At 37.5% G+C, this 26,144-nt stretch overlaps 1 protein-coding gene across 2 annotated transcripts; it reads left to right on the forward strand.

Annotated features, from left to right (window-relative positions):
• The first annotated feature begins 1,260 nt into the window (after positions 1-1,260).
• LOC121861039 lies at positions 1,261-24,080 on the forward strand. Of its 2 annotated transcripts, none has more exons than XM_042358525.1 (9): positions 1,261-1,341; positions 4,391-6,315; positions 7,091-7,266; positions 8,494-8,643; positions 9,594-9,767; positions 10,805-11,012; positions 11,638-12,209; positions 13,419-13,874; positions 15,360-24,080. In XM_042358525.1, exons 2-9 carry the CDS (start codon positions 4,425-4,427, stop codon positions 16,821-16,823), a joined length of 5,091 nt encoding a protein of 1,696 aa, XP_042214459.1. In that variant the 5' UTR covers positions 1,261-1,341; positions 4,391-4,424; the 3' UTR covers positions 16,824-24,080. The 2 variants fall into 2 exon arrangements, with proteins under 2 accessions (XP_042214459.1, XP_042214458.1); XM_042358524.1 differs by having other exon boundaries at positions 1,279-1,383.
• Positions 24,081-26,144: the final 2,064 nt, after the last annotated feature.

A 26,144-nucleotide genomic window follows, 5' to 3' on the forward strand; every position in this document is an offset into this window, starting at 1 on the left:
ATGAACTGGCAAATACATAAATAGTCTGTATTGGACAACTGCTAGTGAGCAATGATGCTTAACTTCTGCTCTAAATGCCTTGGCAAATATGATCTAAAATTATCAAAAAATTGTATTCTTACATTAGCAAATGTCAATTAAATGATGAAGCAATATAAACTGGTTACGCTGGACAAACAACCACAAGATATGTTAAAAAGAAAGTACTGTACAGTATAAGACGATTTATACAGTATCTTCTAAATATCCTCCCGACCAGTAATTACCCTGCACACAAATTTTTGGCCACAGATTAAAGCCGAAAAATATTTATCTCGGAATTAGAGTTTAATGGTTTTAACAAAGTACTTTCAGAATAACACCAAAACGTCACCTCGGGAAAACCATAGCTGCCATTAGAGCCATCAACATGCTCAGGGATACAGTACCTATACTGAGAATATAAACAAATTCCCAGATATCTCAATTTTGGGCCCTGACACCAAGGGGTACCCCCAAATGACTTTTCTCTCGGATTTAAAATGACACATTTTACCATTAAGACTGATCATCAATAATTAACGTCTGTTTTTAGCAAGAAAACTAAGAGTCAGCGAATGAACAGATGGGTGTTGGAAATGAGAGATTACACATTAAACATAAGAGCACAAGACTGGTAAGACGAATGAAGTCGCAGATGTTTTTGAGTCGACCAGTTAGGGTTGTTTCATCCCTTTTCTAATATATTTCACTTTTATAGTGCATCACTGTCCCTACATTAACCTTGTCCATTTTTTTGGATTCTACGCCTATGATTCATCCCCACTTAAAATTGAAAGAAGAATGAAGAATGAAGATAGAAGCAACTCCGGTCTGACGATAGTTACATGCATTGTTGCAAATGAGGAAAAGAATGCCTGAAATATACGTGTACGTAGGTTTTCTGTGTAAATTGTGGTTTCAGACAATAAGCTTCTGAGATTTGTTTATTTTAGATAAAATCTAGTACTGATAATGTTTAAAGGTCTAAGTAATGCTGAGATATATGACCAATAGGTGGTAGCACGTGATGATGTCTAAGACGGGTCAAAGATTTTTGCGTTTAATGATTCATACATGCTACTTTTCATGTCATAAATACGTTTATAAATCTTCATAAAATTAAAATCTTTACTCTATGTCGAAAACTTTAATGCGATTCAAAAAGTAGATCATGTTAGGGAGTGAAATATATAAGTTTGTAAGTAGGTTTTGGGCCAGCTGCCGCGAGCCTTGCAAATGAAAACAATCGAGCAGGCGATAAGGTGGACGAGGGACGAGAGGACGGTATACTCTTGGCTTTACATTACTGTGATCCTGAATGTAAGTGATTCTTATCGGTTATCACAAGCCCAGCACATCCAGGTACTTGGTATGGCAACTGTTTTTAATCAGCCACCTTTCCTTCATGTTGAAACTTTCTTTTAAAATACGTGGGTAAAAATCTTTTGTATTGCAAGTTTACAAGGAAGTTCAGACTTTGATAAATGCAAGAATGACTACGAGGACTTTATGATGGTTTGGTTTCTGCGGAAAACATATTTAACCGTTTGTAGTAGTGCATATAATGTAACTCAAGTTGGGAGCAAAGAAGTAACAGCTATGATTGTATTTATGAAGTGGCAAGTAGGCCGTGGCCTCTCTCTCTTCCGGTGAAGTACAACAAACTACAGTGTGCTAATTTGTAAGGAAACTGCTACCACCAGAAAACGTTTACGGATTTTCTTTGTTTTTTTTATTTATTTGTTGTTTGGGTGATTGTATTATTAGTAAAGTGGATTGGTAATTTTGCCTAAGTGGCATTTCATACTTAAACAGCAAAGACTTTCCTGCAGCAGCATAAATGATTTATTGTACATAAGATAAACCAATCTGACTTACCTAACCTGCATTGCAAGGAGAATGATGGAATCACTAGAAATTGGTAGTCAACAAAAGAGAATTACTTGGCATCAGCGCGTACAGACAATAATTTTAGTGTATATAAGTAAGACAGACTAATGAAACCAACCTTACCTACTGTACATATTATCTTATGATTGAAATGCATTATTTTATGTTATAAGGTAGGATGGTTATAGTCATTTTTTATTTTTTTAATACTTTGTTAACAGAAGGAAGGGGAGCATGACAGTCCGAGATGGTTGTGTGCGTGTTACACACCGGTCTTAGTCTGAACAAAACTAAGGGAAAGCCAAAAGTATGGCAGTAATTTCTTTTAGTTTATGAGACAAGAAACAAGTTTTGGTAAAAAACAACCACAGAACTCTATATTGATTTTTATATGGGTACAGTATAATGAAATAAAAGCAAAAAAAAAAGTCTTTATTCTATAGCATTAGAATCGAAAATTATATTGTTGCAAATAATTTTATTTCCCCCCCCCCCCAAAAAAGTACAATACAGTCGCTTAAAAAAAACTATCTTTACTGGAGAGGGTCGATAAAATTCAGAATGAACACTATGACTCCTGTTGTCTTAGTGGGGTTGTCAAAACTCTTCATCTGTTGCATCATATTATTGTCTAGCAGGGGGCGCTGGTGGTAGAGCAGTACCGCTCTTACCTCGCAAGCAAGATGTCATGGGTTCGATTCCAGGGCTGGAGGAAGTTGTTTGGACACTCTTCCTAGTCCCCTTGGTCCCTGTTCACCTAGCAGCAAAGTAGGTACCTGCGGTAAATCGAAAGTTGCAAATTCGTATTCAGGGACAAGTTGTTGGAGCTTCCAATAACTTGCCTAGACATAAACCATTGACACTTCAGGCTTCTACGCCCTTGACTCTTCAGGCTTCTACGCCCTTAACTCATGAGACATAAGGCAAGCATGGACTTAGCATGCTTCCCTGTTGGGCGCTGTAAAAACGCTTCTGCGCTTCACCTTACACAAGGATGTAGGGGGGTGCCCAATAAATAAAAGAGAAAAACAATTATTGTCTAGCACAATTTTGTAAAGATACTTCTTTAAACGATTGTACAATCTGCAGAAGTCTTGATGGCTTCTCTGTGTGAAGACTGCTGTTTCTCAAAATTGCAAACCATTCAAGGTGTTTTTGTAAATAACACTGTTAGAATTGACATTTTCGAGGCCTATGTTGTTCTGTAAACTTAAGTAAAGTGCCCAAGTGTGGTGTAGACTGCCGTTATTATGAAGATAAACATGAGTGGTTTTCATGAAACAATGCAAAATTGCCAAGAAAGGTCAGGTTAGGTGTGGAGAGTTTTTTTTATGTTTTTTTAACCCACAATTTCCCTACACTTCAAAACTGTTGCTAAGCAACTTTCTCAGCAAACTTCCCATACAAATTTTTACTTGGAAAATAACACCCTAATCAACCTACCTAACCTAACCCACAATATCTGTAATGAACTTCTGTTACAAGATAAATATATTACAGGGTCTCTACTGGTCTGGAAAAGCCAGGGAATCTTACAACTAAACCTAGAAGTTTATGTGAATTCAGTTCACCTTCAAAATATTGTTTATTTTGACAACAATATTTCCATAAATTAATGATGTACTGTATAATTGGTAAATAATTAAACTTTTAGGAACAAATTCCAGTAAATAGTCCACTCCAATAACTGAATTGTTTGTGTACCTATCATATTTCATGTTAGTGATCAAATACTGTAACCAAATATTACAGGTTATACCTACTAATTTTGAAATGAATATTGTCAGCGGTGAATTGTTCTTATAATTAAGTGACTTGATTAAAGTGGATTATTCCATATATTTATCATGAGTCATATAGGTGGATCAGGAGTGTGATTTTTAGGTTTTAGCATGATTTCCGGCTTTTTTGGAATGTCCAGGCCGGCCCACGTGAATCGCTTAAATCCGAGGACAAAAAATATGGAGGGGGGTGGGTGTCAAGGTCTTTGCCGATGTTCATTACTAGGCCTAATGATCATCCTGGTCATAGTTGGTTAAATTAAATAGTCAGTCCAGTAGTCTGTGGCAATACAACAAATTGATGGGTAAGTGACCTACAATATTGAGACGTGACAGAGAATTGGCTGTTTAAATTGAGGTGGGGTCCTGAATGAGTCTTCAGTTTCTTGGTTAATATGATATATCAACTATAAATTTCTCAATACTGTAGTACAGTACATACATATTATTGAAGTCCTTTAATTTGGTTATTCTGTCGTAATAAATACCGAATTAATGTACCTGGAATTTTTCAAATTTACACCTGAAAAACTTGTAACAGCCAGGGAATTTTGTTTTGTTTGGCCAGTAGTCACCCTATAGTATTAGGTTAGTTCAGGTCTGGACAATAATAATCGTATTTACAATAATGTCAATGATAATAGAAATAGTGTAAATTGAGCCAGTAATTGATTAGTTTCTTTATCTTTTCTCTTTAGGAAAATGAAAAATATGTCTTAGTTGAAGTCTAAGATGAGTAAAACACTACTCTTTCTAAATGGACAACCGGTGATCTTGACAAGTGAGGGAACAGAGTCAGTTGTCCAGGACAACACCGCCCTCGCGTCATCAATTGAAGGACAAGGAAATGTTGAATCACACAATAATGCAAAAGCAATCTTTGATCCTGGAATGGGAAACAAGCTCACTCACCCTTCAGGAGCTAGACTGGAGGAGTCTGAGAATCTTGGAGATAACATAAGACCTAATTCAGTTCAGGTCAAAGTTAATGGCAGAGAAGTGCCTGGGTTTATGCTTCCACAAGATAAGACAGGAACTGTTCATAAAGTCATAGGTCAAACTCTTCACCAGTCAAAGGTTGATTATGGATTACTCTCACCAGAAAAAATTGCAAATGTTAATGTTCCAGAAAAGGGAAATGAAGCTGAATCTGGAGCAATTTTACAGCTTCACAATGCACTTGTACAGAGAGTCATTACAAAAGAATCAAATTTTGCTGATGCAGGTGAAGAGAGCTGTGGAAGTGATGTGTTTACTCTGTCAGCAAATACTCAACTTTTACACTCTCATGTAGAGGGCAGGACAGTAGTTGGTAGTCAGGAAGATAGCTCTGTAGAAAGCCTTCAGAATATTGTGAGACTTCCTATTGTTTCAAGCCAGATGCAAGTTGATGGCCAAGGTGTAAATATAGCTACAGATCAAGGCCAAGTTATGCATGTAGGTACAGATGAGAGCCAGGGACAGCCAAGGAATATGTCTACAATAGTTGCCATCATCCAGGGAGAAGATGGTTCTACCCAAACTATTGAGCTTTCACCCGAAGAGGCTTGCAAACTTAACCTTCAACTGCTTGGTGGAAATGTTGGTGCTGAGCAAAACCCAGTTCATCCTTCACCAGTGAAACTTCAGGAATTGTCCACACCTCACCTAAACCTGGCAACTGACCAGAAAAACCAAATAACAGAAATTGACAACAATAGTGAGGGTTTAGAAGGAGGTACTTCATCTGTATTTCCCGAGGAGGATAGGCATGATGGGATAGGTGGAAATGGTTCTTGTGACATATCAACTAGCGATGCAGATGTTAGTTTAGGACCTTTTCTTTTAATCCCTGAGTATAATGCTGATGGTAGTATTTCCATGCTCCAAATAAGAGGTTCAGATTCTGATGTTTCTTCCGAAGTATCAGTTCCAGAGCCCCTTGATTCCAACTCGGTTTCAATAAGTAATGCACAGTTTCAGCCTTCAAGAGACACTTCTGAGAAAACTTTAATGTCCTTTCCTCGTTCAAATCAAAATGTGCCGGTCAGTACTCACCAGCAAGCCAAGAAACACAGTAACATTAAACCAAAACACATCGACTGGAAGGCTATTGCTCCAAAATCAACACCTAGAGTCCCTGGTAGTATGTATCTACGAGACATAGCAAAGCGGACTAAGTTCAGAAATCTAATATCATTTTTGGACACTAAACAAACCTATCAGGATATTGAGATAAAAGCAGAGGATATGGAAACCGTAACACCTACTACGTTGAGTGCATCAATAGCAGGGCTCTCTAATGCAGTAAATGTATCACCCCAAGCCTTAGTAATACCATCTTCTGCTGGATTTACCTTAGGTACCAGTAGTGGGCTGTTAAGAAGTCCATCACCACTTCTGGCTGAGAGAGGAGTGACACCTCCCATAAAAGTTGAAGATGTAGCATTGCATCTGTCCCACCATCCTTCGTCAAATTCAGTTCTACACAACGAACATAAGACTCAATTAAAAGAGGAATCATCAGTGTGCAGTGACAGAGCCCTTACCATTAAAGTCAACACTGGACCCATATCTGTGACTGACTCCACAGTTTTCACTACAGCTTCATCTACAACACCAGATCCTTCCATCAAGTGTGAAGGTATGACATATGAGTAATCTCTGTGGAGGTGGATTATTTTGCAAATGCAGTATGGGTAATACAGTACAGTTGTTGCAGTTAGAGTGTTTTTGTGTAAAGTCCTCAATGTGTTTACAGTCGCAAGAAGTAGTCATTCAGTGTTAAATCGGTGAAATTTTTTATTATTGTTCACGCTTCAAAGCTGCTTTGTAGCTAATTGTTCCAATGGGTAGATTCCTTTTATGTGGATCACGACTACTAATGTACACATTTATGGCTTCTGTCTATGTGGATGGACATCCTTGAAAGACTTGTATATGTATAAAATATGTTATGTACTGTATTCCTGGATCTCAAAACCTGCCAAAATTTTACTTATTGTAAAAAAATTAAAATTTCAAGGGTTAGGAATGACATGACCATTATTCTTCTGTACATTCTAAATGCAAGCACTGTACATGGTTAATATACATAAATGAACTGTATTCACAATGATTTATTGGTTCAATACTTGCTTGCCTTCAGGATCCACCAGCTCTCATTACAATCCTTTGCTTCCCATTCCATTGCCATCCCCCAACTCTTCTCTCTTTTTTCTTCCTCAAATCCCATCTCCTCCCATGCCACTTTCCTCCTCCTCTCCCTTCCCTCTCCTTTCTTTTTGCTTGCTTTCCATCCCCTTCCTCACCTCCCAATCCCCCCAACTCAACCTAAAGACATAATTATACTGGGGCAAAAGTTTGACTCCAAGTCCCCATTCATGTGTCTATTAATATTTGCTGTTATACCCTCACAGAATCAACGGAGGCCCTGGCAGGCTGTAGTCAGTCTAACTCAAACCCTCCGAGCCTGATTACTATCGTGTATTGTTCATCTGGAGGGGATGAAACCCCCCTCACAGTGCACCTTCCAGGGGTTGATAACACGAAGCCTCTTGGGTCTAGTGAGAACCCAATACAACTTGTGCAGCAGGTAAATGCAGTACAGTACGTACTAGGTCTTTGGTTACAAGTCTCGCCCATCACCACCAAGAGAAATCAACATTTTTAGATGAACTGTTGTTGTTGCATTTTGTTGATAATCTGGATTTTTTCTTTATTTAGGTTTGTGTGTTGAAAATATTACAGGGGCACAGCAGAGTTTACCTGAGTCAGTTATAATGTTGTATTTCCACCATGTATGCTGGTTAAATTTCAGTTTTAAATGGTTGACATGTGCTTACATTGAGAAACTGGAGCTTGTAGAGGGGGGTCCCTGTAGGTAAGTAAAAATGGTAAAATAGAATGAGGGAAAGACAAAAGTGCTCAGGTAAGAGATACAAGTAAGAAAAATATGAATTATCAAAAGGGCAATGTAGAAGTTAAGAAAGGGTTAGTTCATCATGAATATTGCTGGAGAAAAGGGTCATTATTAGGAGAAGAGAGGCCCCCTCTTTTGTGTTCTAATTTTAACTTTGTCTACTTTACATCACGTGAGATTTATACAATGCTCCAGGTCTCCTCCTTTACTCTTATTATCAGTGTTTTGGATCTGTAAATTTAACAAAACTGCTTCTTCTCCATATATTTTCTCAACAGATAGTACTTTCACGGTGAGTTGCAGATTAAACAGGTTGTAAGTCCATGGATCATGTATCATCTCTTTAAACTGGGTATTTGATTTACATTTTGCCTAGTAAATATTTGAGTCATCCATATATAGCAAGGAAATTCATTATGTTTCATATTTTTTCTTTATACAATGGTATAATCATAGCACGAGTCCAATTCTTAACTCCGTATACCTTTACTGCTCACTAGGTAAGTTACCCAGCTTTGCTTTGTTGGAGGGACAGGAGATAGTGTATGCCTCTCCCCTAGGCCTCCCACACATCTCTACCAAATTTCTGCTCGATCTTCAAAATTGTAGAAATTCATCAATCCTCTGTATGGGAGGGTGTGGGTTGGCCCCTTAGGGATTGACCTGCTCCTTGTGAAGGGACAGGAAATAGTGCATGACCAACCCCTAGGCCACCCACACCTCCCTACTAAATTTCATCTCTATCTTTAAAATTGTGAAAATAAAGACACATAGCACACTGCAATACTGTATATACTGTATATGTCAATGTGAATCCAGTTCTTACCTCTTTTCTTCCTTTTATTGTTCTCCCACATCTTACATAAAATACATTAGTACAGCTTATTTATTGTTTTGCAGGGTAATACATTTCAGGCTCTGCAGCCTGTTAAAGAGAGACAGTTAGAACAGATTACAACCTTACTGCAGCAGAGCCGCATCACTGCACCACCTACCGTTCACCATGATGAGATATATGATCCAAAAACTAATATGAAAATTGTCTACAAGGTATTGTACATGTTGTGTATGCTATGCTGTTAAGATGTTACATCTTTAGATAGATCATTTGAATATTCATGTGAGATTTCATAATACTGTAGTTGTGGGTGGAACATATTTAGTAAGGCAATTAGAGAGATTATATGACAACATATTAAGGAAGAGTCGTTGTTGCTTTTGGCCACCATGTGCCATAGCAAGAAGCTTGCAAGAGTGAAAACAAGTTGCTTCCAATCAGTGTTGGGCTTCAGGGCCATCAATAAGGAGTCTGGCTTGATTTTTTCTATGTTTTTGACCAGTAAATTCAAGCTGCTGTTCATTGCTGTACAATATCTTGTGGTCACCTAAAATAAGATGCTCTAGGTTTGTACTGAATCTATATTTTACCTTCTTCAGTTGTTTTAGGAATCTATTTTTGTCATTACTAATGTGGCTTTTTTCCAGACATGACCACAATACTGCATCCAATTTGCTTCAGATTTTGAAGGCATTTATCTTGGAACTGTCCTCCCTCGGACGTTTTACCTAATACTTTTATAGTCTTTAGTTTATGATCAAAATGTTGACATACTCAAGTAGATCATGTTGAAAATGTTTCATGGTGCATATGTTTCTAGTTAAAATTTCTTGCTTCTAGGCTGTTCACTACTTAAAGGTTAGATTAATAGTAGTATCATTGTGTGTGCTGATGCCCTATCATGTGTACGTTTTATTATAAATACTAGTACAGTAATGTATGTGTATTTGCCTTTTTTATCCTATTGCCTATGGTACTTTATTTTGATTAAAGGGCAATTATGCCAGAATCTTAGAGAAAGAATGATGGCCTTTACATTCAACTCTGAAACAATCTGCCTTTTTTTTCTCATTTAAAAAAAAATATGTTCTCTCTCTCCCCACCCCCCCTCCCCCCTTATTCAGACAACAAATATATATATATATATATACTGTATTATCAGGTTGTGTTTCCTGAGGGCATCCTTCATGGAGAAGATGATGATGATGAAAGCAAGGATGACATCTTGTGGGATGCCCGGCTGGGATTGCTAGAAGAAAAGCGGAAGGGAAGAAAATCAAAGGACTGGAGAAAAATTAAGCTACATGAAGAAGAGGAAATTGATGTTGAGATAATGGTATATTTTCAGAAAAATGTCTTCCCGTGCTTTTACACCACAAGTTCCAACACCTTTATATCAGTTTGTTAGATTATTATCTTGGATTATGTACTGTACAGCATTTGTTTACAAAGTCCTTTTATGTTTGTGTTTTCAGAGTCTCTTGAGAAACTTACACATCCAAACTTTTGTTTTGTACTTCACCACAACTGTATTCTTCACATCGTACACTTTGACAGCAATTGCTGGAGGGATTATAAAGAATGGTATTCTTAACAATTGTTCCTGTAAGTTTAAGTTATAGCACGATTCTTATATGCGTATCAGAATGTCCTTGACTGTTGAAGTATTTTCACTAGAATTAAATTGGTTCTAGATTGGCCTTACACTTCCAATAATTGGCCAAGTACTGTAAAAATGAGTCCACCTATTATTCTTTATTGCTGTTTTATTTTTCATGTGTGTGTGTGAACATATTACCAAAGTATGTGTTATTTGATTACGATGAAACATGGCAATTAGTGTTGAGTGTTGGCCAAAGAAGGGTCCTTTTAAATACAGTACAGTGAAGGGATGTATGTGGTTGGGTTGAAAACTAGCTTATGGATAAGAAGTTGGTCAAGGAAGATATCAGTTAGTTATTGTAAATGATAATAATGGTAAGGTGATGCAGAGTTAGTCATATATAACAATACAAACACAGGTGTACAAAAAAGATAATCTTCAGTTAAATTTGATCTTAAATGAAGGACTTAGGTCAAAGATGTTCCTCTTTGACTTGTCTTTTAAGTTTTATCAAAGTAAAGTTTAACCCTTTGCCGCCACACACCTTGTGGTGTTGATGAAGTCTTAGGTTGCTAAAGACAAGACCCCTCAAAGAAAAAAAAGACAGTGATAGTGATTAGCAGGATTGTAGACTGTACAGTAGTTAATATGTATGATGAAATGGACCTCAGTTGTTTAATAGAGGTTTACCTGTATCTCAAAGTTACCCTCATTGAATATTTATAATAGTCCTCTAGTCTAAAGTTTTCAATACTTTTGTTGCTTCTTAGGATGAAAACGAAGAAAGGAAAAAACCCATTGCTCGCACACGCTCAGGACGTATATCAAGACCACCGCGTCACATGGTGAGGGATTTCAAACATCTCCACCCTATTAATTTCAATGATGATGACAAGGACAAGGATACTCCTAGCATTGGTTATTCAGACTATGCTGAGCACCACCAGCCTGAACCTGAGGAGAAACCACCAGTGCCAGGTACATATTTTTATTATTCAATATTATTTTGTGTGTTTTGCCCTAAAAATATTGTTGCCTTCTTGAGTTTATACCCTGCCTTCATCAGATCAACCTGTTGGGTTTGGTAGGGCCTCCGGGCAGCACAGGCATGGACCTGTGTGGTGCAGCAGGGCCTCTGGGCACTGCAGGTTTGGGCCTGTTGGGTCCAGTATGGCCTCTGGGCACCATGTACATGCTTCTGTTGGGTCGAACAGTCTCTGAGCACCACAAGCATGGATCTGTCCTGTCTAGCAGGGTCTCTGGGTGTCACAGGGGCTGCTTAGAAATACGGCCCTGCGAGTAGGTTGTGTTGCAGTGTAAATGTAGTGAAAGAGCAAAGCAGTGAAGTGTTCCCATGGGTAGCAGGTGCTAATTGATCTCTCACCTAAACCAGAATGTAAACTACTGGATTTATTTCTCATTTTAAAATGTGTCATAAATCAGTAAATAAGAAAAGGCCAACTACTGTATTTTGAATGCTTGTTCATATTAAGTCAACTTACATTTTATATCTTAATTATGTCTTCACCTTAAATTTTTGTTATTGAGTAGTAATTTTATGTAGAAGTTGAAATACTGAGTTGTGATATTTGTTTTATTCCAGCCATTATTGAGTTGCCTCGGCGGAAGAAGCGAGAGGTGCCTGCTTTAACTCGTCTTCGCTACACTTGTCTGACATGTGGCAAACTGTACATGGGACGCATGGAAGCCCATTACCAAAAATTTCCTGACCACCGCCGAGAGCACCCACTTTCCCCAAGTGACCTTAAGCAGTCATATTCTGCCATTAAGACTTTATCAGATTCTTCAAAGCTCATTACAGATGAGGGTAGTGAAATTAACAAATCTGTCCTGAGTCCCACCCCAGGAACCCAGGCCTCTGAGACCAGTGGAGAACCTAGTTTGCCCATGGAAACGCTTACCACCCAACCCATTAACACCCCAACCAGCTTACACACACAACAGCAGCCAAGCACTAGTTCACATGAGCCTCAGTTTGATGTCCCTACTGAGTTGAATTCGGTAAAACCAAGCCGAGGCAGAGGTCGTAGAGGAAGAAGAGGACGTCGCAGTAGAGGAAGGGGAGCAAAGTTTGGTGGGCCAGGAAGAAGTGCAGTGGCAGCTTCGAGTAACCCTCCAGCCCCAGTAGCTTCCCCTTTAAATATGCTGGAAAAGGTGATTTGTTTTACTTATTAAATATAGTATGTTATGATATTAAGTTAATGTTAAGTAAAAAATAAAAATTAAGAAAGTTCATATAAATGCTTCACATGTTAGTTAGAGGGATAGACTGTTTTTTAGATCATTTGGTAGATGCTGAGGTGAGTTTCAGAAGATTGTAATTTATTTAGATAGAGGGAGAAGTGAAATATGCAAGAAAGGAAGAGTCAAGAGGCTGGTTGGAGAATGGTTCAGTAAAGGCATCATGTACAGGTACCTCTCAATTTATGCATATTTGATTTATGCCATTTTTAGAATAGCGTGTGTCGTCCATTTACACCTTTTTTTATTTATGCGGGCTTATGTTTGCAATAATGTGACCATCAACAAACATCATCATTAGGCTGGCAGTGTGATGGTGTTGTACTGCCAATGCCTTACAAGAAGTGCATGACATGGGTATGCAGCTTCCTACCTTGCAGTCTATAGTCACAGAGTGCTATAACATTTTGTGTTGCAGAATACCGAGAAAAGTGAATGAATAGTTGATTTTACACATGCCCTTGGAGTTAGTGAATCTACTTTACGGACTATTCGTCATAGTGCAAAGAAGAGTGTCAGGAGTAGAACATTAATCACTGCATCTAACACCTCATATTCTCGAAGTTTCTATTATGTTCCCGTCAGCATGCTTGTGATATAAGCAAAGGTCCGGAGTATTTTTTTTCCTGATACGTGTATACAGTACCGTAGTCTTTTACGGGTATAATATTGGGCACTGTTTTATTAATAACAAAACCCCCTAATGTCCACTATTTATATTGTTTGATTTACATAACCATTTTCAAGACCATAATTATCGTGTAAATTGAGAGGTTCTTGTATAAGTGAAAGTGGATATTGATGATACTGTATGAACAAATATGTGAGTACAGTAATTCTATTTGTTATCTTAATCCTGTCTTGTCTTTCCTTCACTTGTCCTTCACCACTCTTGTATCATTCCTTGAGGTTTTTGGACCCTTTTATTGACCCCACACAAAAGAAAAGTTAAGAAGTAAATAAATTGTGAATGAACAGAGGGGTAAATGGATAATTGTCTGCTCATCTAATTAGGTAAAACTGATAAAGGTAGTTGAGAGTACGTATACAGTATAATCTTTATAACTAGATATAAATATTAGGGAGAAATGCAGACATATTAAACTCCTTATGTTTATACAGATCCTTAGTGGCTACAAATCCGAAGACATCCAGAAAGCAGTTGGGAAACGTTTGGTAGAGAATTTAACTCCATGGCAACTACTCTGCTTTCAATCTGAGGGTAAAGATGCAAATGGTGTACATTGCTCCTGGCAGAACAGGTTAAATATTTTACTAAACCTTTTCAAAGAATGCAAAGAAGACTTTGAAAGACACTTGGAACCCTTACCAGAAGCTTCATGTAATAGAAGTCAAGAGTCTGCACACAAAGAAACTCAATCTTCTGCTTTAACCAAACAACTAGAATATTCTGCCCCAAGTATTCTCAAGACTGATTTGGATCCAGAAAATGATGTTCTGCTACAGCCTTCAGAATCCAAGAATCAATCATTGTACAGTAATAATGATAATTTATTTAATGACGGTGAAGCTGACCAGGTTGTTGCTGACGAATCTGCACGGGTGAATAGTGTTAAGGTAAAGTATTTGTTAAATCTAAATCTTTTTATTCCATTTTTGGCATGTAGGTTGGTCCACAATGAAAAGTTATATTTCCAGGTGCTACTTAGGACTGAAATATGGGCAAAATTCTAAACATATGGGTGGTTATTATGGAACAGATTTCACTTCTCAATATCTTCTACATGTGTTTATTGCATGGCATTAACAGTTAATCTGATCGTGAAAAGTACCACAAAAATGTGGTTCTGAGTAAAATGAGGTAAAGTAGGGTTGGGGCTGTTAATGACTCAGTGGGTGATATCTCATTGGGGTACTCACCCTGACTACATGTACAGTATAGCTGTTATTTGTTGTCCTTCAGGTTGTGTGCCTCATCATTCCCTCAATCATCAATACCATTTTATTTGTCTTACTTCAGATCCAATAAACATTATTTCCATGTCTTATTTTTGGAATCTTGTCAGTAATGGTTTCCTTACACTTAACTCCTTGTGTATGGGTTCCCCATTGAACTGAATAAAATGGTCTGGCATTAGTCATACAGTAGACTCCTGCTATTTACGGGTTTGCAATTTTGACAATTTGCGGCAAGCAGATGGTGGCTAGTTTGGGAGCCTTTTCCCGCAGCGCAATGAGTCACCCCATGTGCCCACAGCATCTCCTCTTACTCTGTGGCACGGCATCTCATGTTGTTACTCTCAAAATTTTAGTGTTTCTATGTGAAAATAGCCCCTAAAAGATTGCCTAGTGTCGGTGCTAGTGATGCTAGTGGAGTGAAACATTTAAGGCAGAAGTCAGTGATGACCCTGACAAAGAAAGTTGAATTATTAGACAAGTTAAAGGAGGGGATGAGTGCTGCCGTGGATGGTCGGTTGTTTGGTATAGGTAGTACATATTCAGTAGTGCACTAAGGAGGTTTAAGTCACTATTCATGGTTTTGCCTATTTGTGTCATTCCATGGAACCTAATCCCAGCGAATAACAAGGGTTTACTGTGTAGAATATTAAAAGTGGCATCCCCGTAGTGAAGGGGCTAAACCTGACGTCATCCAGTTCCATTGCTTTCTTTTTTTCAGTGTGTTCCAGGCATTCCTCAAATTATCTGAATGTTTAGACTTGGAATGCTTAATATATGTAAGATGATAAAAGATTTTGTATATTATTAATTAAAAATAGTTTCTGATACCTGATAATCTCTATGGGAACTTCAGAGTTTCTTGATTTTCGAAATATATCTTAAAATTTAAAAGCAGACTTATGAAAGAGTATATATTATTTTTTTCTCACTGCACATACCCATTTATCTATCAATTTGTCACAATATTGTTAAATTCAATAATATTTATGAATATTTGTTAGTACAGCAGGTACAGGTTGCCCACAATATTTGGTTGATGTTCACTGTGTGCTGTTTTTTTATGCCATATTTAGCACACTAAGTTTATAGTTATCTATTAAAAGATGATAAATATTTTATACTATTCAAGCTTATCTATTTCAGGTATGTGAATATCTTGCTAGCTTCCTGGGAGTTACTTCAGGTCTTTACAGGCCAAAGGAACAGTCAAAGACACAGTCGTCACCCATTCTTTGTGCTGTTGCTTCCACCTCAGGAATAAGAGAAAATTTTTTGTCAAACCTGACAAACCCTGGTTCAGTAAAACGCCATTTGGACTTGGATGAAAGTGCTGTTGGTGAAACATCATCAAAGAGAATCCAAAGAGATGCACAAGGAAGTGAAGAAATTTTGGAACAAAAGAGTACCATTGCACTTAATAATGATCAAAGTGCACACTGTGACATTGCAGAAACTGATGTTTGCACATATCCAAAGAAAGTTGAGGAGAGGGACAGTGTTGATAATGTCAGCAAGGTCCTTGAGGATGCTACCCGTAATTTGGATCTATCATCTTATAATCTTTCTTCACAGATTTCCTCCGAGAATGATTTAAATCCTAGTCAGTTACAAACATCCATATCATCAACATCAACATTGTTGACTACATCTGAAGGGACCACAAGTTTATCTACTACTCTCTCTGCCCCACATTTCCGTATATCACTGAATAATGAGGGTGTTTCTGTGAGTGACACCACCTTGACTATGAGCCACACAGCTCCTTGTGTCACGCACACATCAGCAGTCACCAATGTAACCTCAAGTTTGCCTATAGAAGTCCCCCACTTTGCCAGCCATAACAATAACTCTGTTTCTGCCATATCTTCTTGTATCCCATTGTCAAGTATAGATACTTCCCTCATGCCTACCTCTACAATACCTCAGGTAAATACAATACAACAGATGCCTCTAGGTGACCTAGACATTACTGCAGAAGATCTACCACGACTGCTGAGTGAAGGAACAGGGCTAGTGGTTGGTGGTAGTAGTGATGGAGATGCCTGTGATGCACCAAAACTACTGGACACTTCAGGAGACACTACTGACCTGAGTGAGATGCTTTTCAAGCTTCAAGAAGCTACAGCTGGAATTAGTCAGAGCCAGGACCCTAACCTTGGCCCACCTGTTTATCAGGAGCACCTTATGACATCATCACAGCAAATGGCATCTCAAAGTCTTAGAACTCATTCTGAAGTTGCTCTTCCTTCTCAAGGATACAGTGCAGTAGGACAAACAATAAATCCTCACTCTACGTCAAATTTGAGCTTAAAATTAGACACGACACAGGTAAATAATGAGCCATCAATGCCCCGTCTCACATTCACGGGAGCACTGCATACTAGTTCCGATTTTCATAGCACTTCTGATATGACACAGTCCATCAATGTCACTGAAGACAATGGGAAAGTACAGCAAGTTCTGCTCAACCAGGCAAGTAATCAGCAACAAAATGTAAACATAGACCAAAGTGAAACAAGTTTAGTGGGTGACAGAGAAAGGTTAAACATTGGGTTTAGTGTTTCTGGGTTAGGAAGCAATGAGTTTGAGGATCTACTTAAAAGATAGTTCCATTTCTAAAATTTCATATGACATCCTGTAAACTTTGTAGTGTGTTGTGTTTAGAATTCTATCACAGCCTCAAAACAAAATTTTGAAGGTTCTTCATATTTGTACATTCCAACATACTCACCCATTCATTTTTCACTCCAGTTTGCCTTTGATCTCATCTTTCATCCACTCATCAGTATTTTTTAGTGAAGAATTATTTGTTAATGTAATCATTTAAACCTCAAAATATTTTGTTCCCCTTTCTTCACTTCATGAATTACAGACATTGTCTAATTTTAATGACCATATCATATGAATGACCTTATAATCAACTTCACATACTTAATATTAAGGAAGGACTTTATTTTTAATATCCATAAATATAGATGAATTCTTTGTTGTCTAAATAAGTTTATCTGGTGGCTGGTCAAGTGGCCCCCCTATCCTAATAGACCTCGACCAAACCTAAGCAATAGGTTTTGGGCTGCTTAAGACTGGGTCACTTTCTTAGTGGTTAGATTGGGACCTATTAGGATTATCGTGCATTTGATCAGCAACCATTCATCAAACATTGTTAGTGAGAAAATTATAGACTTCAGATATTACCCAGTACATTATAAGTTTTGAATGCCACAAACAAACTACAGTATGTAATACTGTAGTTTGTTCATCCCATGCCTGTTAAGTGTCAGGCTAAAAATTTAATATACAGTTCTGTAATGAACACGTGACTACCTAAAATGGGAAGTCGTCTTACAGATGTATTTAAGAATTTTGCACAAAGTGTAATTCCCATTATGTTTAGTTATTATGAAAATTCCTTTTACAAATTTTTCTTTTGTGAAATGAAATTTAATATTATTGCCTTGCCAATTCTGGTTCACATCTGATGCATACAAACCTATATAACCTATTACTGTATAGTTGAATTGGAATGGTAATGTTTAAATATTTCCAGCTCTGTATTATGACTGATGTACAGTAGTTGACTTACCCTACTCTACATTCATTACAGAATTACTAGCATGGTTAGGTAAGTGTCCATATTTCCTTGTGTGCAGTCTCACATATAAATGTGGAGAATCTTATTTTTACGTCTTACTAATTAGGTATCCCTCGCGCAAGCTTCATGGTGCTCATATTGCCATCATATTCCCCCCTCCCCCCTCAGCCATATTTTTTTGGATGATAGCTCAAGAACAACTTCATGGATTTGCTCTGAAGGTGCAGCACAATTGAATTGGTGTATTGTAGTGTATACCATATTAATTTTGGGAGTTGTTCCTCTTTGTTGGTCATTACAGGAAATGTGAAGTGCAGCAGTTGAGTGGATACAGCATTTGCCTCCTGTTCCAAGGGTCAGTGATTCAATTCTCAGGTGCTTCCAGTTCACCCAACTGTAATTGGGTACCTAAGTTTACAACTTGGGGAAGTGAAGGCGGTCGAGAGCAGTACCGGTCATGCTGCCTCCTTGTGTACCGAAAGCTTAGTACAGGCAGTCCCCGACTTACGACAGGATACTTTCCTGGACCCTGATCGTAAGTCAATTTGTTGGTAAGTCAGAACAATGTTAATTCCTTAGTTTAGGTTAGGTTAAAGCACAACCCTGCCCATACATAACAAATAATGTAAATGCTGTAAATAAAGTGATGTTAAACAATATGGAATAATGAAAATAATATAAAAAATGGGAATTTAATTAAAATTTTTGGCGATGAATGGGATCCTGTTTGTAAGTGCTGATGATCGTAAGCCAGACAGCTGTAACTTGGGGACTGCCTGCATACAGTGTGCTGTATCCACACTGCCCTGAATGGATAGTCATTTGTGCCTATGGGATCAACTTTCACTTTTTTCGCAGCCTGTTTCCAGGCAGTATATATCAATAAATGCCTGGACTCATTTGCTTCATTTGACATCATCATTTTTTCGTACCATTTGATGTGTTGTATCATCATCTTTGGAGTTACTCTTCCATGGGAATTAATATTCTACAATTTGTGGGGTTTTTTGCATTGTTTCTAGACAGTATTGTATCTCCCAATGCTTGAATTGATTTACGGGTACTTCAAAATTGGTACATGTGATCTGGGGATCTTGCAGTTCAATGCAGTGTACTAGAGCAGTGGTTCTTAAACTTTTTCATGTGGCAGACCCCTTTGGTGAGTCGATTCATTTTCTGTGGATCCCTTTAAAAAAAAGTGCTTATGGGCTAAAATATGTTCCCAAATTATTTATTAAGTGTTTGACTGGACCTTGATTAGGTGTCATATGGAATTTAATCCAGAAAGGTTACAGTAATTTTTATGGCTCAGTCATTACTGTATTGAGGGTTCACACTTATAATTGGGACACACAAGATGCAATGGTGATCTACTGATATAATTTTCACTAGATTCCTTGGGTCTGGCATTTTCACGGTGAATGTCTTGCCTTCGTCTTCTACATTAAATTTACTCTGTTAATTATAACTCTTGCTTCTTGTGGTAGTTGACACCTCTTTTCCTTATGTGAGCACCCAACTCCACTCCTGCTCCATAAAGTTCTTTGACTCCCTGGCATCACTGGAGGTGATATACAATCCCTTAGACACAGCGGCGGATGCTGCATCACCTGGGGTAGCTGTGTGGTGAGTGCATGTACTATGCTCCAACTCTCATGTTTAACTCCAAAAGAAAGGGGTTTTCCTCATCTTCCAACAGCTCGTTATCCTCTGAACGAGGGAAGCTCCCATTAGTTCACCAAAATCATAGAAGGGATCGGTTGTTACGCTCTCCCAAGAATTGATGCTGCTTGGCCGGACATAATAGAGGTGACACTGTCATAAACCTAGACACTGTACTTAGATTTCAATGAGGGAATTATCTTGAAATCCCATATTATAACAGAGCCTAGATTGAGCGACTCGGTTTCCTCCCACGACTGAGGTAAGATGAACCAAAGGTTAATTTTGAGCAGCAGCAACCCTTGTATCTGCAGTCTCCTTATCAGGATACAGTAATTGGTTTGAGGGATAGCATAACCAATTTTCAGATGTCAATCCTTATACTAATATGGCACATATAGACTTCTTAATTTAATGGGTTTTCGAGGTTTATCCTTTTTGGATAAGTGATGTGATTTGGTGTCCAAAATTTGTGTGTTGAGAGTTATTCACTGGGAATCTGGGGACATGGAGAAAATTGGTCTACCTTTCTTAATAATTATAATTTGGGATTTTCTTTTGGTGTGTTTTCATGCCAGAGTACCTGTTCCTAACTCACATTTTGGTCCTGTTTGGAGAACCTCCCCACTAGACCTACTCTTCAGACTGATTTTGGCGAGTGTGAACTCAGCTTTAATGCCTTTCCTGTCTTAAATCCTGTTGTCTTATGTGTGCATTAAGGGTTCCTCCTCCTTTGCTGTCATCTGGCATGGGTTTCCGTGATTCATATTCAGAATTTTGTTTTTATCTGCAATGATTTTTAATACAGTAGTTATATTTAATTTCCTTGGCAAAAGAAGAATGTGAACATGGTCTGGACTAAACATCTCCCTTCTAAATCTTGCTGGAAGGCTTGAGGCTTGATGCTTTTGTATTCTATTGTGGCTCTGGTTAGTTTAGGGGCAGGTAAAAGATTTATTGAGGTGTTAAGACTTACTTTGAAACTCATCAACAATTGTTCCAATCATTCTAAAGACTGCAACCTCCTTTTAGCATGATTCTTTTTAGTCTTTTGGTAGGTTAACACTTGTAAACAATTTGCAGTCAATTAACTATTGTAAGCTGTAGGCAAACTCCAGACTGATGTTTAAAGAACATCTATATGGTCATGTTTTTATGCCTTTGTATGGGGATTTTTTCATTCACAAAATATTTCATATATTTTTCAGAAATTTTAAATATATACAGTACTACTGTACCTGTGTTGGCAGTTGAATGTTAGGTATACCGTATGTACTGTGTATACTGCACAGTACTTTGTTATGTCATAGTGAAAATACATGCACAGGATACAATATCTTTCTTCATATGACTCCTTGTATAATGTCATCACAAACTTAGTAACATTATCAGAGATATGTACTGCTGATTGTGGTCCCCCCCCCCCCACACACACACACAAAATGCAGTACAGTACCATGCCTTTTTCTTTTGGACTCTAGTCACTGTTATGGAGGTAAAATTACCTTCATTATATTTTATTGTGTTCTTTTAAATAACTGCTTCGTATAACACTGCTGTCTAGGAAAATTTTTTTTCTTCTGAATATAAAGTTTGCAGACTGCCTATTTTATTACAGTATATGTTCTTTTTTTATATGTATCTGAGTGAAAAAACCTCATCTACTGTATATAGATTTATGATGTAAAACTTTACTCATAAGGAAAGTCTGACTCCAATTAACATCCCACAGTTGAATTTAATCAAAGCATAGTCGGGGTCCTCATTATCCATGGTTAATTGGGACCTGAAAAACGCCTCTGATAACGAATCCGTTTAAAGCGGGGAATTAATCCTATAAGAAATAATGGAAATAGGTCAAATTGGGACCATGGCAGTGTACACGACACTCAAAAAAAAATACTGTATATATATATTTTAACAATTATTTACCTAAGAAACATTTATGAAACATTTGATAACACATTATTTAAAGAAATCATTTAACTTGGTTATTTAACATCCTTAAAGTTCATTGGGGTCAGTGTGTTGAGGCAACATAGGTTGTGTCAGCGACCCGGTGGTTTGCAGCAACCATTGCTAGTGGGCACTCACCCTAGTGGTTCATTGAGACAAAATACTTATTATAATGTTAAGAAATAAATAATAATACTGTATAATCAAATATTTTTATTTATTTAGCTTCAAAGGTAGAGATGTTTGGCTTGATTGGATTGATGGAAGTGTGTGTTGGGGGATGGAGGATTAGTCAGAGGATGAAAAAGAAACGGTACTAGGTGGATTGTCCACTCCCACTCTTCTTTCGCATAATCACTTCTAATTTTACATCTATGCTACAGCTAGTGTGCTTCCTTTTGAGTGCTGCACACCCTGTTTGGGTTGGGAACTCCTTGCTACAAAAAATTATTAAATAATTCACCACAACATGCATGAAAAGACACAAGAAAGGCAGGAGTAAGCACAACACAGCACTGGTCTGGACGAAACAAAGTGGGAGACTGGCGCAGGAACATGTGTGTGCATGCATGATGCCAGGAAGAGGATGAAATTTCATACACTTCTACTAAAAATCCGTAGAGTTTATCGGGAGTTTTAAATTCGTAGAGTTTATTGGGAGTTTTTAATTCGTAGATTTTATCCGGAGTTTTTGAGTGGAATCCACTTAAATGTGGGGACATTTTACATGGATGGTCACAAAAAGTTGACCACTTAACTGTGAAACCTCAGATAGTGAATACCCTTATGACGAGGACCTCCTGTACTGTATAATTATGAATTTTTGGGTGTAATTTATGTGCAGTGTTAAGTTTTCCATTACACTTGTATTGAGTGGAACGCATATAATTATTTTGAAAGTTTCACTATACGCTCAGGATGTATAAGATAAAATTTATACAGTACCATTTTTTCCTTACATCTTGTATATTAATAAGAATTTTTTGAGTGTGAAATTAACTCATGCACTCATCAAGGTTCCACTACCTTTAGAACCATTCTTTAATTTCCAGAAAAAAAGATGTGTTAACTAAAGAAGGTAAATCCCCTTTAAAATCTCAGACAATGTTCTGATAAACATCTAGTGTCGAATAATTCCAGAGACCTCTTAATATTTCATTAATTTCTCAATGCTTATCACTAAGTACTGTATTTGCTTCCTATAGGTTTTGGATATAGATTCTTTATGTTCTGTTGTTAAACCAGTTCAGCACATTCCACCTTATTTTGACTGTTAAAGAAATGAGACATTGAATGAAATTTAAAAAAATGCTGCTGCTGTAATCCCCCTCCCAGCTTCCTTTTCCATCTTCAATAGGTCTCTTGTTCTTCGTTCTAGAAATGGACACTGTTTCATTATCAGTATAAGACATGGACAGCTTTTTCATGAGTGTAGCATATGTTCCTCTGCTTGTGAAGTATGATATCTTACATGGCTATTCATTAGGAACGTTTTGGGTAAGTGTCAGACTGATTTAGGAAGTCACTTGTCCAATCTAAGGAGTACTGTACTGTACTACTATACTGAAAAAATTTCCCTCAAACATGTTCAGGGTTTGACTGTAATAATTGCTCTGTACCAATAATTTGAATTGCAAAAAAACAACAGCAATGTAATGAAATAAAATCAGCTTTGTTCCCTTGGTGTGGAAATATAGTTTGTATAGTTGTACATAATACTTCCTTGTATAATTATGTTTTCACTCATAATTATGTTGGTGAGAACTTGATAGCTTTATGTATGAATAATCTCACATGTATATCTGATTAATGAGGGTAATATGTTGAAAAACAAACAAAAACAATAGGCTTGAATTACGATCACTTACTGTCTACCAATTAAATGTTCTTAATTTTTTTTTATTGTACCTAGCATTAAGGTTGTGTAATCAGTACTTTCTGATAATGTCAAGGGCTGTGGTCTCACATTATCTTAATACTAATGTGTACGCACATTTGAAATACTCATTAATTGCAATATACCAGTGAAACTAACCATGTGTACAATATATATATACAGTATATATATATATATATATATATATATATATATATATATATATATATATATGAAGTACTGAGGCTTTTTAGATTGTGTATTTGAATGAAGGTTTATGATTTCTGGGTGCATTAAATGTACTCTTGCCTGTGGTCAGGATTAAATTGTGGCTTTGTAGTCCAGTATCATAAATTACTTTCCACCAGATAATGGGTTGTGCAGTGTGGTGCAGGTTTAGAATTTTACAGTGGCCATAGCCATTACGGCTCTCAGACTGGCCATGATATTCCTCGCAAAAATACCCTCTTCATAGGCACAGTGTTGTGCCCTTCTGTTTTGGTCATTGGTCCCCTACCATGAACTTCCAGGCCTGATGTTGTGTTTCATTTAGCTAAATTGTCCTGTATGATGCATAAAAATTAAAGCATAATTCACAGTTGCAGATAAACCAGATTCAGTAACTAGGAAAGCTCAAATTGTATTCAAATAACTTGTATTGTAAGAAAATTCTAATTATTTCGGTCTTTACAGGAAATTTGGATTGATATATTGCTGAACATTAGTTTTAGGCATAACGATAAACTGTAAAGAATAATAAATGGTATTATATATTAAATTCAATCTGCCTTATTACAACACTTTTGTCATATACTGTATACATGTATCATTGCCATTTTATGACCATTTTCCACACTTGTGAGGGTTAACCATGATTACCTGATAGTAGATGTCCAAGCTGCATGGTTCTTGCAGCATCTCTTGTTATGTGCTTATCTCAGATCATTACTTACAACCTCTTTCCACTCTATTCTTGGCCTCCCCTTGGCTCTTCTCTTCATTCTTGACCCAATTGGTCTCCTCCATTTTCTCCACATGCCTGAACTATTCTCAGCCTTAGTCAATGCAAAATTTCACCAATATACTCAATACTGTACCTAACTGCCCTCTTAGCTCTGAATAGGGTTTCCTATCTCACCTTCACATAATACATTCATCTCACCCATGTCATTTCAGCTTATTCAAGCCTATGTATGTCATCCTCTTTCACTACCCATCTTTTGCTGCCACACAACAACACACTTCTTACACTGGCTACATATGGTACTGCTTTCTTTTCAAACAAAGAAAATGACCGGTTTCTGTCAATAAAGGCAACAACTCCCTAAACTTATTCCAGCTATTTCTGACTCTTGCAGCTGAGCTGGCTGCAGCACCACTTTCAGCACTGATCCTGCTACCCTGGTAGCAGACTCATCAACATACTTCATAGATTCAGTTTATTTAACTACATTCCCAATGTTGAGCTTTTTCAGTCTCCTTAAGGTCACATGATTACCTGTTCATGTAGTACACTTAAAGTCAGCAACATCCTGCAGTCTGCTATTTGCACCACTGCACCCATTGTGTACCCCCACCTTCCACACACACACACACACACTGCACTTTATTGAATTACCCAAATTAACTGAACATGAGATGGTGTTCATATACAAAAGGGTCTTATATTGGAGACTTTCAGAAGCTGGTGGAAACCTTGAAGGTAAAGTATATTAAGGAGCGATCATGAAATCCTATATGTTCCCTGACTCCACAGCCAAGTGGCTTCCTTTACTACATACAGAATATCCGGAATATGGAGTTACGGAACACCACCATCTTTAATTTCATGTCCAAACTGCTTTTGTATTTAGTTTCAAGTAACCCAATCTCAAACCCAAGGAGGGGGGAGAGTATTGGAGTTGATGAGCTAAAGGACTTAGGGGTTAATCTTCCATTTGTAACTACAGTAGGTACCCTCCACAAGATTGTTCTTATTACAGAAAGTCAGCTGGAAAAATAGGTGGTCCAACAAAGGCTCCACACTTGGCAGACATGCACCCCAACTCCATTTCAGGAAGATATTGTATATTAAGCAATCACTGTACTTGCCTGCAACTCTGCCAAGAGTTTATAATTTTCACTCCGAGAAAGTTCAGTCAAATTGTTGTTAAAGACTTTTTACTTGTCCTGATTATAACTGGAGATGATCAGCAAAAGAACCCATTTACTTCAGTGTATCAACTTTGGGCTTTGCCAACAATAAATACTCTTATCCTCGTCAGTGATCGGCTTGTTAGCTGCTTGGGCAATCGGTCACGTCACTGTTACACATTGTTGACAAGTATACTGGGCATGCACTGGCTCCTGAATGTATTTGAACTGGTTCCAGTGCTTGTCAAGTCTGGTCTTGAAAGAGCTCACACTCGGTGCTGTCACAACACTCTGGCAGATTGTTCCGAGAGTTCATAACTATCACTCCGAAAAAGTTACCTCACAGTTTTCTGGGCTTGCGGCTTTTTTCAACCTTGAGCTGTAGTGAAAATTATAAAGAGAAGACAAGCCAGTTGCAAGTAATGAAAACTATGAAAAGAGGACCTTTGTCAGATGAAACTAGCTAAAACTATGAAAAGATCTTTTCCAGTCATAATAAATGAATACAATAAAAAGAGATCATTTGCCAGGTATAGGTAGCAAGATCTATGAAAAATTACTTGTGTAAGTAGCTAAAACTATGAAAATGAGACCTTTATCAGCCGTAGGTAATAAAAACAACGCGAAGAATTCTTCACCAGCCATAAGTAGCAAAGCTCAATAAAGGTGTTTATTTAATTATCAACAAAGTAATAAGAACTTTTCTGGC

Source organism: Homarus americanus, unplaced genomic scaffold, assembly GCF_018991925.1.
Source record: "Homarus americanus isolate GMGI-L3 unplaced genomic scaffold, GMGI_Hamer_2.0 scaffold52806, whole genome shotgun sequence".
Classification (NCBI taxonomy): domain Eukaryota; kingdom Metazoa; phylum Arthropoda; class Malacostraca; order Decapoda; family Nephropidae; genus Homarus; species Homarus americanus.